This window comes from Athene noctua, chromosome 7, assembly GCF_965140245.1.
Source record: "Athene noctua chromosome 7, bAthNoc1.hap1.1, whole genome shotgun sequence".
NCBI lineage: Eukaryota > Metazoa > Chordata > Aves > Strigiformes > Strigidae > Athene > Athene noctua.
In genome coordinates, this window is record NC_134043.1 from 2,163,815 (window position 1) to 2,182,936 (window position 19,122).

Sequence of the window (19,122 nt, forward strand, 5' to 3'; positions counted from 1 at the left end):
CGAGCGGCTTCCGCGGGCCGGGGACGCGCTCGCCCCGCCGCCTCGCCTTGAGGCGAGGCGGCGGGGCGAGCGCGTCCCCGGCCCGCGGAAGCCGCTGGCTGAGGCGCCGCCGCGTAATGGCGGCCGCGTTCCCGCCCTTTCGACGTCACATCGACGCGCCCGCCCCCGCCTACGGTGGCCGCGGGGTCGCTGGTTCCTTGGCGGCGCGTTTGCTCTCTCCGCTCCGCCGCCGGCCCGGAGAGGAGCGGGGTTGGCGGTGGCGATGTCCGAGCGTGAGCAGGCCTGGCGAGGCCCTTGCCCGCCATTTCACAGGCAAACGAGACGCTGGGCCGGGCCCTGAGCAGCCCCGCGGCCCGGCAGCGGGATAACCCCGCATTAGGCGTTGAGGAGCCGGCGAGGCCCGGAGCTGCCCCGGCTGAGGGATGGGGATCCTCTTCACTAGGATATGGAGGCTGTTCAACCATCAAGGTGAGGAGGAGGAAGGCGGCCTGAGGGCGATCCCCGGCTGGGCTGAGGGCTCGGGGCGAGCGGGGGCCCGCCTTTATAAACCGGCACGGCTTCGGCCACCGGGGGGGCCCAGGAGGACGAGCCGCCGCCAGAAAAGTTGAGGTGGGGGGGGTGGTGTGTGTGTGCGTGAGATGTGTTTAACCTTTTTTTCCCCTCCTCGAAGTCACTGTGAAGCTCGTTTCCTGAAAGGTGGGTGTTAAATGATTAACGTGGGCCGAAAGAATACAGCCGCGGTGCCTTGTGGCGTCTAGTTTCAGCCTGTCGCCTGCAGAGTATCTCTCAGGAAGGGTTTGATGCGATAAAACCTCGATACCTGGCGAAACTGGCGTTTGTGGAGTAAACGTTCCAAGTCACTTCAGCTTTGTAACGTCTGACTCCTCACAGTCAGAGGTTTTTACGACTGTGAAACTGTAAACCACTTTTAAACCCTCTTATCTGTGTTTATAAGGTCTGTTAAATTTGGGTTTGAGTGAACTTAGACATGCATGTTGAATGTCCCGGTTATATGCCCGTTTAACACTTAGTGCAAATGGAACAAAATATTTTTGTCTTGTAGCATCCAGCCCCACCTCAGATCTTCTGTTCCAACTGATTTCCTAACATCCGCTGTGCTGGCAACATCACACCAGAAACAAAAGTTCCTAGTTATGTGGGGTCAGGTAAGCAGATATTTTTACAATATTGTGGAGTTATGCAAAGTTATTACAACTAGAATTTATATTTGATCGTATATAAGACAACTCTGCAAAACCACACAATATTGATAAAATCAAACCCGAGAAAAACCCTGCTTACCTGACCCCTATCCCCTCCCTCTCTCCTCTGTGATAAATCAATGTGAGTGTACTTTGCTAACAGAGGGAATTGATCTCTGGTTGTCTGAAGCTTGGGCACACTTAGAATGGCTTTTTGTGGCCCTTGTGGACCACTGAGGGGGTGTGGTGGAGAAAGCCCCTTCTCACACAGCTTTTACTTGCATGAACAGCCCTGTTGAAGCCCAGGTTATTTGTGCAAGTAAAAGTTGTGTAATATTGCTGAGAGCAGGCAGCGCTCACTCATCCTGGAAATCATAAATTTGAATGTGCTTGACAACACCAGCTGTAGAACTCAAATTCAATTTTGTGATGTATAGGAAAGAAGGTGCTAAATAGAAACAATAATTGATTCTGGCACTGAGCTCCAACATGCGTTCGCATATGTGTCAGAGTAGTTTTGTGGAGTAGTCGTTGCTTCATCTAAAACTAAATTGGGTGAATGCATACTGTAAAATATTCGTAGGCAAATCTGTTCTCCGGGTGCCAAACCTGCTGAAAGGAAAAGAGGACACTGAGAGAGGGAGGTGGATCTCCCCGCTTACAGTGCAAGTCAGCGTTGTTGTGGGTTTTTAACAGCTCTTTGCAAAAAGATTAAGATGTTGCAGGCTGTAATAAAAGTACGGCCTTGGAAAGGAAGGTTTAACATGTGTAAGCATGTGTTCTGCAGAACTGCTGTCGTTGGGAGGAATAGAGAGCACAGGCTGTTACAATCTGCAAAAATGTGCAGAAGCTTGGGAAAGGATTCCAGCATGAGCTTGCTCTAGCAGTTCAGAGAAGGAAAAAATCCCCATGTAGTCTCTCAGAAATTGTTCCCGTAGATGTGCAGATGGGGAAAAATCGACGGTCATTTACCAACTCGGAACAGTACACGGGTTTGTACACCTCCACTTCCACAGATAAACTTTTAGGTACGGCCCCTGAAATGTGCCACCTGAAATTTGGCAGTGTTTGCTTAGGAAATCAGTTTCAAAGGCAACACTAACCTTGTTTCATCACAGCTGTTATCGTGATAACAAAGTTAATGATGTGACTTACTAGTGATATTTTTATTTCAGAGCACAAAGTAATCATTGTTGGTCTGGACAATGCAGGAAAAACAACCATTCTTTATCAATTGTAAGTATGAACTGCAGGTGACGTTTCATGTATTTCAAGGTGTGCATTGTGTGTGTTTCTGACTTGTTGTCACTGCTACCCCTGTTAGTTTTCGCTCGGGGTGTTACACTGAGGATTACTGAGCAGTGTAGGTGGCAGCGGGTCAAAGCGTGCATTTAGGGTTTGGAAAGGTCTGTGTTTTGCCTGGTATATGGATAAGGTTTTGTTCGGGGCTTTTATTTATCAGATTACATTGCTATTACCACTTAATTACAACTGCCTTTGGTGTCACCCTCTAGGCTGTTTGCCAACTCCACAAAATATGATTATACTGAGGGTTAGCCACAGGACAACGCAGCTAAACTGATCCACGCTGCAGCATGCAAATACTAAACAAATTGTTCTGTGAGGAGCAAAGCAGTGAAGCCTGACCCCTTCCCTGCCACAGCTTGTGTCCCGTGTACCAAGACAGACTCTCACATCGGCCGTGGTCGGGGGGAAGGAGGAAGGTCGAGCGCTGGCTTTATTTGAGCCGCCAGCGTTGGTGGTTGTCGTGCAGCTTCTGCTTTTAATGGTGGCACTGACTTGTGTTTTGTCTTGCCTTAACCTTGCTGCTGGTTTACGTGAAACTTGTGTCAGCTTCGTATCTCTGGTCCTCAACTGGGTTTTGATAAAAGGTACAAATTTGTCCACAGGTTCGGAAGCTTCTAGGTGGGACAGGCGACTCAAGGTCTGTTTATAATAGAAACAGATTTGAAATTTCTCATGTGAAGTAGTCTGGTATTAGAAAGTGTTCCTGAGTCAGTATCAGAAATAATTCCTGTTAAGTGATATGACCGTGCTGTTCCAATCCTGCACTTAAAATATGCTTTCCTAAAATGTTTGGGTTCTGTCAAATTACAATCTACTTTTGTCTCGCTGAAATGTGAAACTCGTGCAGTGTTTCCAGCCTCTTATGCCCTAGCACGCTCTGCAGAGAAAGTGAAAAGATTAAGGTGGTTGTCATTATTTAAATGGGGAATGAGAGGTTTTTAAAAGCATAAATAGAATGAAGAATATTTTTTAAGACTAGTAGCTGCAGCTGAGAGCTGTCCTCGGTGCATCTTAATGCTGCCTGTGTCTTTCCACTTCCTCCACAAATGTCTCATGATTCTTCTCATCTTCTAATTTCTGCAGTCTCAGTGTTTTCTTTTCCCTTTTGTACGGTGGATCTCTACAGGCCTCCTTTTCCTTTACACCCGTTTTAGCTCCACAGGACTTCCCCTTCTCTCCTTTCGTATTCCCCTTTCCCTGTTGGCTGCTTTGCCAGAGCTCTGTGTGAGTACCGTCCTCTGTCCCTCCTTTAACCCTACCTCCTATCCCATTTTTTCTCTTACCGTTGCTTCGTGGCAGATAGTGAATGAAAGAATATGTTTAACTCTTGCGTTAGACGTGGGGAAGAGAGAACTAGCAGGACAACTAGTGTTGGATAGTGCCCTGGCTGTTACTTTGATGTCGTGGAGGGTCACAGCAGACGTGGGAGTGGTGGTTCCTCTAACAGACTGCAGCAGCTCCACAGACACTTCATTTCTTCCCCGCTCTTGTACTCAGATCTCCTGCCCCCCCTCAGGTAATGGTAGGATTTTGTGACCAGGCGTCTAGAAATGCCGTTAAGCTTCATGCTCACCTGGTTTCAGTGGGGAGGAGGGAAAAACCCACCTACCGTATTGCGAACTGCGAGGTGCCGACAGCTTGAATGTGAGAAGCTGCAGGTTCAGTCAAAGAAAGGGGATTCATCATACATCTCTTCCAAGCGTTAAAAGAACTCTGCTAAAACCTGCTTTTTAAATATGAAGTCAGCCACAGACATCATCTTACATCATTTGTTACCCTTAATTTGATTTTATGATTCTTCTAATCCTCTTTCCCTGATACAGTTGCACTCAAATGTGTGTGGTGAGAAGGATTCTTGTTACGTGCTGCTAAGGCACAGGGTAACTGGGATTCCTTTTATCTCCTTGGTTCTCTGTATCCTCTTCAAGAAATGTTCCAACACAAGTCTCAAAGTGCTGTCGCTGTAACTAAAAGCTCTGCCAGAGCTTCAAAAAATACTCATGGGAAATGAAAAAATATATCAAGATTATCAGAAGAAAAATAATTTAAGTTCTTTGAAAATGGTTGATGTGTTCCTTGAGGCTACTTTTAATTTTCTTGCATATCCCATAGAGTAGAGTTTAAATAATTTGAGCTTTAGGAGTATCCAGAGTACACATTTGGTTATCACTGTTGATGTGAAACTGGTGCTCTTAATGGCAGAGTGGCACTCGGTATCTCTAAACCAATGTATTTGAAATACTTAATGTCTGCATTTGTCTCCCAGAAGTAGTGCTGCTGGACTGTGCTGAAAGGGGAAGAGGAGGAAGTTTGGGCATAAAATCACTGAACTGTGAAGAAAGTACGCTCTAGTGGCCTATACTGGAAGGAGAGCGGGTTGTAGTCTGTTTGGTGCAGCTGGATGATGAGTTGTTGTTTTTCTGCAACCTTGGAAATCTTGTGGCTTAACCACATGCTTGAAGAAAAACAACTTCTTTTTCCCATGCGTGCCAAAATTGGCCTGGAAAAAGAAAAGCTGACTGCTTAAACCAGCTTCTGAAGCAAATATTCTCTCAGCGTTCTGATTTAATTAATTCTAATATAGTTTTGCTCGTGAATGCTCTCACAGCTTTATAATTCAATTATTACATAGTTCACTGAGTCCTTTATTGCTATTTTTATCAATTGTTATTTTTATACGACCTCCACCGTCAAACCTATCTGCTGCGTAAGGAGCGTTTGGTAAAATTCCCCGACTAAGCTTTCTCCCCCGGAATCGGCACCAAGTTTAGTGTTTATAGAAGTGGGTCGATTGGGAGTCCTAAGGCGCTGGAGGCTGCGGGTAACGGGCCGGTTTTCGGAGCTTCTCACCGCCTCGCGCTCTCCCCTCTGCAGCTCCATGAATGAAGTGGTGCACACCTCACCCACCATAGGGAGTAACGTGGAAGAGATAGTGGTTAACAACACGCGCTTCCTGATGTGGGACATCGGAGGGCAGGAGTCTCTTCGCTCTTCGTGGAACACCTACTACACCAACACCGAGGTGAGGGCGCGCGCCTCGCTGCCGGGCTTGGGGCGGCCGATGCTGGCGACGGGAAGGCAGCGGACCTGAGGCTGAACTAACCGTGCTCTCAGTGGCTCCGGAGCTGCTTCAGGGTGCTCCCGTTTTGGTTTTTGAAGTCTCCTCCTTCACAAGCTGCTGTACAACTCGCTTTTCTGTTTCTGTAATACGGAGTCGTGGTTAAAACCAGCTTGTTTGTGAGGATTCTGTGCCTGGGGATCTGCGGCCTTGGGGCAGGTGCTGGGTTTCTCTTGGTGCTGCAGGTCCCCGTGGTTACGGTCCCTCTGGCTGACCGTGACTGCTCTGTCTCTGTAGCAGGTACTCTAAGACCTGTCTAACCCCTCCGGAGTAAGGCTGAAAGCCCAGAAGTTTTCCTCTGAGACTGTGGGAGCTCTCTCTTGCAAGCTCCCACGATCAATTTAATTAAGTACCCCCAATAATTTGAAGAACTCTTCAGTGATGAAGTTGCAGCCCATATACTGGACTTGATGAAAATAATGATTTAAGTCAAGGTTTCCTATGTGTTATCACATGTGGGTATTAAAAGAAGGGGGTTTTAATAATAATTAACTTGAGTTTTAACAATTTAACTTGTTAAATTTCCCCATCAGATGCTATGACATGTATCTGCATGTACGCTCGTGACGTTACAGAGCTTATGGGTGTTTCTAAATCCCTTGCACATATCTATTTGCCTGTTAGTATTTGAAGCAGAGGGAGAAAGCTGATGCAGCTTACCTTTTAAAGGCTGCAACAAATTGTTTGAGGGATCTGTGGGCTACCTCAGTTAAGCTAAGCACAGGACAAAACCAGATCTGGGATTACAGGGGAACACTTGCTTTCAGTATAAATTTTTTTCACTTGAAATTCAAAAGCAGAAAGTCAAAAGATGTGTTGAAGCTGCCTTTGTATACAAACCACGGCGTGAGCTGTACACCGTACCGGCCCTGCGGGTAACCCTGCTCTGGCTGGGAGAAACCCATCTGGAATAGGATGAGATCTGATCATCCAGCTGGCTGGCTGGGTAGGGAGATGGGAACAGTAATCTGCTCCGCTGACGAGTGCGTGGCCGGAAAGATAGAGCTTGTTCTCTGACTAATAACTTTTCACTTTTTAAAGTTTGTGATAGTTGTTGTGGACAGCACAGACAGAGAGAGAATTTCTGTGACTAAAGAAGAACTGTATAAAATGTTAGCCCATGAGGTGAGTAGACCCTATGTTTTCTTTGCTTTACTATTTACTGTGGGTCGGATCTGGATGATTCTTGCTAAGGGAGGCAGGCTCACACGCTGTTGGTGAAAGCTCTCACTTACTCCTGCTAGCTGGAGTCAGACCAGAACGGCGAGAGGCCTCTCCAGTGCAGCCCGAGGCAAACGTTAAAGCCGCCTTCTCCCAGCTGCGGGTCGGACTGTGTCAGAGCTCTCTTGTTCCTGCTAGAGGCTCTGTCTTTTGTGAAGCTCATAATAAAGCTGTAAATTAATACCAAATTTTACTGAGGAGAACTCCCACAAAAGTAGTTTTTCAACTTCTGAGTGCTTCAGTGAAACAGAAGTTAGGACCTATGAATGACTTCTGTGGTTTTATACTCCAAACCATGTTAAGAGCTGAATGAGATCGCTTTAAAAAAAAAATTATTTCCTCCAACAACTTAATCACTATTTTTGCTAGCTTCATGGTTGCTTGATGTTTTCTGTTTTGATGGTGAAGCTGATAGAGCCTTAATAATATGTCTTATACCAACCAGCTGTAAACCTGAGGGAACAGACTGCCTATGGCTATAGTAGCCGTCACTCTACCTGTCTGTGAAATTTCAGAATGAGACTATAATTGGCAAACTTGTAAAGACCCTCTTTAAAAGTGAGTACTGTATCAGGTCTAAAACTGAGTTGCCTGGGTCTAGAGTGCTGTATAAGCCAAGGAGTGACCTGAATGTCCCAAAGATTTTAATCCATCTGGGCAGTGCAGCGGGACCGGAGCCCTGATTTTTACTGGAGATGTCTTTAGATCAGCTTGACTACTGCTGGGGCTCGTAAGACAAGTTTAATGCAAACTGGATCAGTTTTTACAAGATGACACTGAGGACACTGAGTTTCCAAATTTAAGAATACAAAGATGTGCATAAAATTGATGGCATTATATCCCAAAATATTCCATCTATATTTAAACTATAGCCACTGTTTAGTAGATGACTGCAGGAAGGGCAATGACTGCCTATGTATTTTCTTTGAGTGATCATGGTAATCTAAAATATTTGAGAAGAGACAAGTTCTTTGCCTAGTGTCTTGAATTTCTAATTTTAGGTATTTAAAATTATGTTTAATAAAATAAAATCTAATAAAGTAGCTCTGGCTTTCTTGGTTGTGAAGTGTTAAATGTGGCTTGGGGGGAACTGTTGCCACTGGGTCTGCTGCTGTCATAATTAGAATTTTAGAGATGTACTCTTCAGTCTGTTGCAGGCGCTAAACAAAATTACATCTTCTTTTTTGTAATCTATAAAAGAAGATGCAGAAGTTGTTAACGAACTGAATTTGAAATGAGGGAGGTCTGGAACTCCCAAGCACCATGAATGCCCTTGTTTCGTGTTGGGAGACTATTTCTGTGCTCTGAAAGCACCCATCTAACAGTAAATGTGCCCACTGTTTTACAACAGGATGTTTTTGGTATATTCTGCTAACTCTCCAGATGCTGTGGTGTTTGAAAAGAGCAACAATACACATAAGCTGAAACAAAAGTCATATATTTATTTAGAGTAGCTTTTCCTTGCAGCCCTTGAAAATCTTTTATTTCTGATAACCAGTTCAATTGAATTTTTGTTAAGGCAAAATTGAGTTGCCCAGGTCAGTTCCATCTATTTCCTGGACCAGTAGATCGTTTGGGAATTAATTTTACTGCTTGTAAAAATTAGTGTGCCTGATAGGCGTTTAGGTGAATGAGTTGTCTCGGCTTCCTCGGAAGACCTTTTTACTTTCAGAGGGACAGATTTTCAATAATATGAGCCTGGACTAATGTAATTCCAAGCAGCTTGAGATAAAATAAGCTTGCCCCTAGAGTCGCTGTTCTCTCAGTTGTTAGTACTGGTATTGCAAATATGGCATGGGCCTTATAAAGAAGTTAATTGCAATGTGCTTGTTCACGTAGATGTCCGTTTCTAAAGCAGCGTACGTGGTGGGTTTCTACAAATTCTGTGTATCCTCTAAATAAAATATTACTGCAGCTTGCTTTGCGCTGTCAGTGGCAGCCCGAACGCTTCCTAATGGGAGGGATTTCCCTCGCAGAGGACTGCTGCACAGGCAGAGCCTGCTTCTGGCTCTGCTGAGCCACAGTGCCAGCCTTGGCAGGGCTTTACTAGAGCTTAAAAAGTTCTGGTGGTGTAACCTGCTCTTGCCCCACATAAGAACTGCTGTGCAGCCCACTAAGTTGGGAGTAAAATCAATCTTAACAGTGTGTTCATGCATAAAAGTGGGGCACGTAGATAAAAGCCAGGCTCAAGGCTGTGGTTGGTTTGGATACAGGGGCAGGAGCGACTTGCAAGGTCAGGGTTAAACGGGAGGCCTTGGCTGTTAGAGGTGTGTGGCATTCCTGCAGCTGGGCACACAGAGCTACAGCGTGCCCTGAGCCTCAGGGAGCACAACAGAATCTTGTACCTAGTTTTACAGATCATCCCAGGCAAAAATTGGACGTTTGGTCTGGTGGATCAAAGGATTTTCTGAAGTTACATGTCAATCAGCCTGTGGCGTTCTGTAGGATTTTTTTTGCTAGGGCTTAAGGTTCTTTGCTTTGGTATTGCATCTTTTGCCTCCGAGGGCTGATTTGTAATCATCTTCTTTTTTCCTTCTTTCTCCCTAGGACTTAAAAAAAGCAGGTTTGCTGATTTTTGCTAACAAGCAGGACGTTAAAGAGTGTATGACAGTAGCTGAAATCTCTCAGTTTCTGAAACTGACTTCAATTAAGGATCATCAGTGGCACATCCAGGCGTGCTGTGCTCTAACTGGAGAGGGGTAAGAGTTCTTCTTGTCTCTAGGAGGGGAATCTCGAATTATTTTGGTATTTTTATTGTCGTGTTTAGTTTTAACACACATTCCTCCCCTGCCAATAATAACCTTACACTTAAAGATTTTGGGGCTCAGAACATACTGACTTAGGATCGGTGTGATCTGGAAATCAACTTTCACATCAAGTCCCCAGTCTCACCACACAGTGATGAAACTATACGATTTGGGCTTAATGAGGATGGGGGTGGGAACGACCTACAATCCGTTCTGGTTCATTAAGCATCATCATAATTAGAAATAACTTCAGTGTATGTCTTGAAGTGCTGGGATCTGAAGTGTCTCACCTGTAAATTGCATAATAAGATCAAGGAAATGCTGCACTCGGAGTGAATGTTTCTGGAAATGATTCCTTCACTCAGAGTTCCTGGGAAGAATTTAAATCGGTGCCATGGAATTATCTTTGAAGTTATCCTGAGAAGTGCTTGTATTCCTTAAAAATGATCTCTTTCATTTACAGACTGTGCCAAGGACTCGAATGGATGATGTCAAGACTTAAGATCAGATGATTTTTAATGACCTCTTTGCACAGACATTGCTTAAAAAGAGCTGTACCCATGATTACCTTCACAGTGGCAGAATTAATGGGATAGATGTATTTATACTGAACTGATTGCAACTTTATTTTCTACATAGATGCACACACACATCCGTGTATATAAATTAAGACCATTCGGCAAAAAGAAAGATGCAGTTGATGGCTCCAGTTTGGTTTCTTGTTTGTTTTCCTCTGAGGATGCGTTTAAAAGCTGTGATCAACCTTCTTTTCAAGATACAGCCACTGAGAACAGTCCAGTGTTGAGCGTGGTGAAGATGAAGTGAGAGGAAGGAGCTTTTAATTTTGAGTTTTATTATTCCATTGTAGTCCTCTCTAGTCGAAGATGTTGGCTTCATTATTCCAGTAAATTAGCAAGCAAATCAATGGCATAGATACCAACTTTCCAGTATTTTTAAGGTTACTGATGTTACAAATGCAAAAATATTTTCCTGTATGTGTACTGTACATATTTGTGTATATTTATACCTCAATTTTAGGTTAATTGCAATCTGTTCAGACCAGTGTGTAAAGCTGAATCGGTATGTTGACAGCAGTACTAATATTTGACATTGCCAACACATCACAGCTTCTTTTCCTTTGTCATCTGTATGGCCGTAACGTCCATCAGACAGTTGGCTCACCACCACTTTATAAAAGAAACTCTCTCAAGACCATTGCTTGGTTTTTTTTTTTTTTCACATGATTTTTCAGTTAGGGAGGATGCCGGAAGGATTGGGGCGTATGGACTGAGCTTCAAATCACAGTGTCGGCAAACAGTAAAAATTTGCCAAAGAATTTAAAATGAAACGGATTTTCCTTGTGTCTTGTAGTCATCATTGGATTGGGTGATTCCAGAAAGGCTGAGTCGTGCTGTCCGATGGTACTGCTTTGCTTTTTTTTTTTTTTTTTTTTTTTTTCAGTACAGTTCATTTATGATTCAAGTCTAGTAGAAATACCTTTAGCTGTCATAAAGGGAAAAATGTCTTTTTTTTCCTTAACCAAAGAAGAGGCACAAAAGTATGTTTAAAAGTCCCACTGGAATCTTACAAAACAAGTCATACTCTGTATTAAGTGTTTTTCAGAGGAAGGCACGCTTCTCTTTGGTAGCATAAAATGTATAAATATCTATATGCGATGGATGGCACTGGGATGGAGACCAGAACAGATTACACTACTTGAAAAGCTGTCAGTGACCCCCTGATCATGTGCCCAGAGAAGTTCCAGGGCAGTACTTCTTGAAGCTAGAACTCCCTTGCATGGTCCCCAGGTGAGTTACGAAGAAGCGTCAGAACACTATGTGATTATCTTCTCTTACTGCAGTACCTAACGGGGTGAGTGTCCCCTCCAGAATTGGAATTACCCTTTTAAAGGTGGTTTTTTTGGTGGGGTGACAGTTGGGTGGTTGGAAATGTTGTCAGTATTGTGGAAGTGTACGTAGCCTTACTCACAGGCTTTTATGCTGGAGATGCGTGTTTGGGAGTATAGCAAAATGAAATAAAACTTCATTTAAAATGTCCTTCCCTTTCTTAGCTCCTATATCTGATAAGGATGGAAAAGACATTTTAAAGAAGAAGCCTAGTTTGAACTTTTTAAGGTGCTTATCTTTGGCTACGGGATAATCTAGTCAGTGCACCTGCCTTCCCGTTGACCTGCTTCACCAGGGATCGTGTTGTGAATTTGTAGGGAAAAGAAGGGAGGCAATTTCAAAAGTCTGTATTTAACAAAGGCAGGTAAAGAATTTAACTTTTTAATATATTTTTGGTATCTCTTTACAGTGCTCATTGGCTAGGGAATCGGCTGTCTTTGTTAAACATTTTAATGTGTACATGCATATATTTATAGTGCATGCACATAGATATTGGTATTTAACTGGTGTATTGCAAAATGTATCAATGTTTGAAGAAATAACAATTTAATGCAAAGACTTTCTCAGTTTATCTGATGGTATCTTCAAGAAATGAGCTCTGTGCACCCTTGCGTATGAAGTGGAATTGTACGTTTTCTAGTCTTAAAAAAGAAAAAGCGGACTTGCTTATAAACCTAAGTGTTTGGTTTTTGAGTCTTATGTCTTCCCTTTCATCCGTTTAAAATATTTTGCTTTTGTATTGTTAAACACTGCATATTTCTGCCTGAATTTGCACAGGTTGTGTGTGTTGGGGTTTTGTTTGTTTTTAAGAAGACGAGTTATTCCTGTTAATGAAAGAAAAACCACGCAGCAGTATTCTGATACCTGCTTCTTGCTGAAATTTGCTGCTTACTCCCTCGCTTGAATTTGTGGGACTTGGCATGTCCATATGATGGAAGTGTGGTGGCTTTTTTCAGGTGTGGTTTATGCTGCAACCAGACATCTTATGTTTACACAAAAGTAAACTTACGTTTACTCCTTCTCCCCTTTGGTTTCTGGCCACTTCCACTTTCTGTGGCCTCTAAGATACCACGTGGTTCACTTCAGCTTTGTTTCACAAGTGGCAGCAGACCCTAGCAGGGAGCTGAATACCTGCCCGTGTGAAGACTGCCTCTTAAAACCACATCTTTTGTGCCCTGAGGAGTTTATAATCCAAAAATTAACTCGTTCTCTGCGTGTTGGACGGTGAACAATCCAGCCTTAACCCGACTGCAAAGAAGGGATGTGGCACATCACCTGTAACGATGAGTTTTCTGTCTGTTTTGTGATCCCCCAGTATTTTAGAGGGCAGGTGCGCTCTTCAGTGGCTGGAATTCAGTGGTGGCCAGCGCTTGCGGACACACCGCGTGCCTGCACTGTTCCTCACAGGCGTTTAGGAATCCGTGGAGGACATATATTAATTTAAATGCTGCCTTTTAAATGCTGGATTTGCAGCCTCTGGGAGGATGATGGATTTGGGCTGTAGTAGCTGGGAAACGATTTGTCACCCCATTGTCAACAGAGGTGACGATTCCAAATTGTCACCTTGCCTGGCTGGTGTGATCGTGCTTTTAAGTGCAGCGATGCATAGTGAAAGCAGAATAGTGTCATCCAGACGTTGCCGTGGGAGCTTTTGTAGGAAAGTTTGTCTTACCTGACGGTTTTTCATCATGAGAACAAGTGTGTTTGCTCAGATAATAACGAGATGAACATCAGATGAATATACAAGTCTATACCCTGGCGGTAGCGGCGTGGCCATGACGGCCCTTTCCTTTACACGTCGCCTTTTGCAGAAAGTTAGAAATATTTTTTAATTTAGTCACCGAGCAGGGCTGGAGAAGAGCAGACCAACTTTGGAACACACCAAGCCTTTTTGTCTGCGCTTCTTGTTTACAGCTTTTTTTTTTTTTTTTTTTCCCTGTAGGACAATTCGCATTTTTCTCACAGCTCTGTAGAAAAGCAAGTTAACTTTGCATCAATGCTGCTTTCAGCTTCATTGGGTTATTGTTTGGAAGTGATTGTCTTAACATGAGTCATGACCTTGATTTGTATTGCGTGTGTGTTTTCACCCTCTGTGTGTTTTGTCGCCTTGGCTTTCAGCTGAAGCTTAAGATTACTCTGCTTTTGTTCTTCATGAAATTCATTCTTAGGATATTATACAGAAAAAGGGAGGGGTCTTTAAAATTGGTTATTTATGTTTATGCTGCAGAATGCCATTTTACTAGCAAAAAAAAAAATAGCAGTAAGTCATATTTCAATAATCTTAATACTTAAAATGTTTGTTTTGGTTTAGCAGATAATAAACTTGGTAAATCATCTCTCTAATATGCTGCCTCTGTCATCTGAAAATTCCACAGGTTTTTAATTGTGAGGGAAGGTGGAATATAAAACTTGGAAAATGTGAACAGGAATCTACCTAGCTTCAGTTTTGATTTTTTTTTTTTTTTTTTTTTTTTTTTTTCAGGGAGGCTTAATAGCTGTTTTCCTATGCATTACAGAGTATGTTCCTAGGGGTAGGAGTGCGTGTGTGAACGTTAAGCATATGTGATGGGCACCTTCTACAGTCTATGCAGCTCAAGTGCCTAAAACTAGTTCAGTGATCACTTTTTTTTTTCTTCCTATGCTACAATTTCCATTTTCCTTAAAATAGATATATTTCTATGAAAGCATCCAAATGTGTGTAAAGGAGCGGGGGTTTTTTTCCCCTCCTGACACACCAGTTTTAACATGATTTACGATAAATTTCTTACAGTTCCTTTCTATCCTCTACATTTCAAGCCCTTTTCCATTTATCAGACGTCACATAGCTGGCTTGCTTTGTGAAAGGAAATATTAAATTTGTCCTTGTATCAGATTGGTGAGCTGGAATTCTTTTCAAGGAACTCTTTAAATAACTTAATCCACGGTTACTTGGCCTTGGTAGCATCCTCATGTCAGTAGTTCCTTTTTAATTGGCTAGCAAAACATTAACTTTGCAACCATCAGACTAATTATGTCTGAAAAATAGTTTTCAGTCAATTCAAATGAATGTATTATTAAGCCTTGAAATGGTGCATTATTGAGCATTACAGGACAAGAACGATTAGACGTCACAAAGAATGGCACTAAGAAAGAAAAATGTCTTTGCATATAGTTGTGGTATGTATTATAAATAAAAATGTGACTTGAATATAATTGTTGCAGTGAGTATATTAAATGTACAAAACCAAGAAATTATAAGTGGTTGCCACTGTAATTTTTTTACAGTGTGCTTTAGAATCATAAGCAGAAATTATATTCTTGCCTTACTAGGACTTTACTGGTTAATTTTTATATTGTACAGAAACTTTTTTTGAAAAACGTTCTTCACATTAGATAGGAGCCTTTATTCATAACAGGTTCATACTCATGTACCACCCTTAATCTTTTAAGGCGGATTTCTTGTGAGTAAGGGCACAAGTTGGGTGGTTTTTTTAAAGCTTTTCCTATTTGTAAATTTAGAAAATTTAGCAGATACTGAATTAAGTTAGAAAATGCTGCTTTACCTAGAAGGCTGTAAATCATTCTCTGTAAATCATCAGCTCAGTGTTACTCTTGTCTCAGTACTTCCTGCATCAAACACTCTGGAGGGTAGGAGAGGTGGCCAAGAAAAGACGTAGTCTTCTGAGGAGAGATTCAAAGTTTTTTAGAAAACCCCAAACCACCTCAGATTGGAAAGCCTGAGCACCTTCATGGCTAATAAATTGAAGTATAGGTAGTATATGATAGAGGGATGGTAACCGATGCAGTTTAAACAGTGTCTATATTATGTTTTCATGAATGTTTTCAACACATCCTCAACTTTTTTTACTGAATTCTTTTCCAAACCCTTTAATCCCGTGGCCACAGCCCTGCGCTCGGCCCGTTGGTGCTGCTCGGGGCCGGGGAGGGCGAGCCCAGCGCTGCGTCCTTAGGCTCTCCCTAGTGCTGGCCTATAATACTAACCTCCAACACTAAGCCGACAGCAATTTGAGGATAAAGTAAGCTGTTCAGATTAGTATACTAACGATGTAGTTACGTTGTAGCAGATTATCTTTCTGGTTTTTGCAAATGCAAACAAACATCCCTATGTGTACGCATTAATCATACGACCGGGGTCATATTTCTTTGGCTCATTTGTATTTTGTACTTCTCTTTCTAAAAAGTTTGTCGTCTTTCTAAAAGAAATGCATAAAGTACGTGGTTAACACTGATACTGCAATAAAATGTCATTCCAGAACATAGAAAATTATTGCTTCAGATTAATCCCAAGGCTTGTGAGGGCTGGCATTTCCTGGCTTGAGCACTTTTGTCTCTGCAACTTGCGCATGTTTATTAAAGTCGTTTAGCTAAAACTTTTTATAAAGCTATTTATTCTAATAAAGTTCAATTATGATTCTATTAAGTAACTTTTCCTGAAATTCTATCAGAACATTCCTTGAATTGTTTTCCCCTTACCTCTTTCTGTTTCTCCTGGCTTTTAAAATCTGACTTTCATTCAGTTGAAGGCAACTCATTCAGTGCTTCTAATGTTTGCTGAAGAAGTGAAACACAAATTTGGGCTAAAATTGTTGGGGGGGAGCTGTTTGCAAGCACATATACACATTTATAGATAATGTCAGACTTACTAACTCTTGCAAACCTACCAGTATTTGTTATTTTAAGATGAAAGCTTGTCAAAATTTTACTGTTTGCATTAAACCTTTTGTGTGTATGTGTTGCGGTGAAACTTTTCAAGCAAAGATACAATTTCTGACCTGGCACACAGGGTTGCTGAGGCGTTCTTGGGGTGAAATGCCCTGTTCTGCTAAACCTGTGATGATGGGGTTTGTACTGAGAGATCGGTTGGCATTTGGGCCCAGATTGGTAAGAGGTATGTGTTGGCTGGTTTCAGATAGACTGGAAATTAAAATAAATGCTGATATGCTCTTTTCCTGTGTAGAAAATGCTGCATTCCAGTGGTGTACCACTCCTGCCTACTCACGTGTCGCACGCTGGTATTTGCAGCCTTGTGAGCGTGGGGAGATTACAGGTAACTTCTTAGAAAGTGAAAGAGGTGAAACCAAAGCTGGGTTAAAAAAGAAATTTACTGTGTTACTGTACTTGAGGTACGCTGCTGCTCAGCTCGGCAACTCAGTCTTGTTCCATGTGTGTTAATTCTGGACTTCTTGCTTTATTTCTAACTGCAGTATTTGTATCCTTCTGGTAATCCTGTAGAATGGCTTTTCTGTGAAGTAATGTATAGGCAGGCGGTGTTAGCTGAGTTTGGGGCAGTAAGTAACCTCCTCCTCCTGCCTTCGATTTTAGCTGTGTGTCTACCTGAAGTCTTTTCCTCCGTGACACAGTTTTCCCACTCGGGTGGGTTTTGTCTCCTGCTCTGCTCCTCCCTGTCCGTGTCATGCGCTGCTCTACTCCTCCTCTAAACATTTTTTGCTGGAGGGTGAAGGAACGGTGAGCTGCCTTCAGAGCTGTGCCCGCTCGCGGGCTGTGTCCTGTTTCTTTTTCTCTTAATTCACTTATTCCTTGACTTTGCTACAACTTTTCTGAAAACCACTCATTTCTCTGCCAAAACCAATTAAATACAAGGTGATTAAAAAAAAAAAAAAAAAGACACCATTATCAGATACTTATTTTTGCTGGGTTTAGTACAGGGTTCCCCTGAGCTGTTGGTTCTTTGGGCCACGTGCCTGTTGCCTCCCTCACGTCCCGTCGGTGCTGTCCCAGTCTATAGATCACCACGTTGGTCTATAAAAAAAATGACGTACAAAATAAGTATTTCTGAAGGTTTTTATTCTGGTTTTAGCATTAAATACCTTTATTCTTTTTAACTGCGCACAAAAAAAAAAAAAAAAGTGTTTGCCACTGATGAACTCTTGACTGTTTTACTTCTGCATCCAACAACTGTCTTGCGTAGAGCAGACCCGAATGAAATGAGCCTTGGCTGGTGTATGAAACTGTAAATAGACTTTTTAATAGAAAATGCTGGTAATGTTGGCTTTTTTTTTTTTTCTTGACTGTATGAAATTTTAACTGCTGTGTTCTCTTTAATTGTTTTTGTTTTTAAAATTAAAACATAATATAGTACTTTTTTGATCCTGTTACTACTTTTAAAATTACAGGTCGTATCACTACTCTCTTGTTGCACAGTCTGTGCTGATTTACTCTCTCTGAACACAGTTCTTCAATACAAGGTTGAGTTGGATGCAAAGCTACAGAATAGTGAAATGTCTTCAGAGTTAATTCTTGTTGTTAACTTTTTGTTTTGTCTGGCTTTTTGCCCCTGATTCTTCAGAATTGGAAGGCCTCCCCTTGCCCAAATACGTATGTGTGTATATATCTGTACGCAAACTATTGGGGTCATGCAAAGAGATGCAGATTGTGGAGTAGTAACGATGAAAATTGTCTAAATTTTTGGTACATAAAAAAGATTTGGTATAATGCTGGTACTGTTGAAGACTTGCTTCTGAGGTCCCTGTACTGTTGAATCCAAACAGACCCCCTGTTATTACCTGTATGTATAGCTTTGAAACGTGAATTAAGGGATGCGTATTAGAGCTGTGTAAACAACTAATAAACCTGTTTGTATTAAGTTGGCTAGATAATTTATTTATTTTAGACTCACCGTACCATTTTCAGAGTAAGTTTGACAACTTGTTTCTCAAGGTGTTATATGTGATAATAATTTTAAATTTGTTCAGCGTACTGTGTTTTGCCAGGGCAGTGCTACTGCTCGCAGCAGTACTTGAGCAGTTTTTAAACCCGTGGGTAATGATGACTTTATTACCCGTGGGTAATAATGACTCTCATCCTGGTGTGATGGTGGCCAGGGTGACACTGCCACGGCGAGGCTGTGCAAGTCCCTGAGTCCTCCCTTACTGTTGCAATACAGATTTTCTTGTGCTTTTAGGAAAGACTCAGTTGTCTACAGTGTGCTAAGCAACAAATAATTCAATTGTTTGGTTGGTTGAGAAGCTTTTTTTTTTTTTTTTTTTTTAAAAAAAAGGCTTTTAATATATTTGACAACATATTTGAGTACGGGTTGCCGTTGTTGGTAGCCTGTCCCTAGAAGCAGTATCGGTGTGTGTCAAATCTCTTCTGCTCTGAGATGCCCAGGGGCTGTACTGAGACTATTGACCCAGCAGCCAACAGCCTGGCTGATAAATGAAGTCTGGAACTTAACGCAATACACAGATCTTCATAAGAACTTTCATTATATTGCTTTTCATCCAGACTTATGTCAAACATGTCTCAAGAAACAAAGTGAGGAGAATTACTAGTTTCTTAAGAGCATGTTAACGGAAGAAACGAAGGCTGCTTTCCAAAGCACATTTTTAAACTGTAAATTTTCTCTCTCCACAGAGCAGCTCTTGCATGTGTCAGCCAGGGGCATAAGAGAAATCAAACCTGCTGTGAGTTCGTAAAGTAATAAATTGTCACCAATCCTTGCATCGTGCCTGTACTTGTTCACGACTAGTGGTGTGCAAGAACCTCAGCGGTTCCTTCACGCGTCGGTCGGTCGTGGAGGGTCTTTGCTGCGTGGGGCGGGGGCTCTCGCCGGTATCCGCTGGCCTGCTGCGTGGTGAGAGCAGGTAAGACCACCAAGA

At 42.4% G+C, this 19,122-nt stretch overlaps 1 protein-coding gene across 3 annotated transcripts; it reads left to right on the plus strand.

Annotated features, from left to right (window-relative positions):
* Positions 1-188: 188 nt before the first annotated feature.
* ARL5A (ARF like GTPase 5A) lies at positions 189-18,111 on the plus strand. Of its 3 annotated transcripts, none has more exons than XR_012633937.1 (7): positions 189-468; positions 2,378-2,438; positions 5,385-5,532; positions 6,670-6,753; positions 9,397-9,548; positions 10,060-11,404; positions 17,638-18,111. XR_012633937.1 is itself a non-coding variant. In XM_074910452.1 (7 exons), exons 4-7 carry the CDS (start codon positions 5,389-5,391, stop codon positions 10,106-10,108), a joined length of 429 nt encoding a protein of 142 aa, XP_074766553.1. In that variant the 5' UTR covers positions 189-468; positions 1,064-1,166; positions 2,378-2,438; positions 5,385-5,388; the 3' UTR covers positions 10,109-18,111. The 3 variants fall into 3 exon arrangements, 2 of the variants coding, with proteins under 2 accessions (XP_074766553.1, XP_074766552.1); XM_074910452.1 differs by adding an exon at positions 1,064-1,166 and having other exon boundaries at positions 10,060-18,111; XM_074910451.1 differs by having other exon boundaries at positions 10,060-18,111.
* Positions 18,112-19,122: the final 1,011 nt, after the last annotated feature.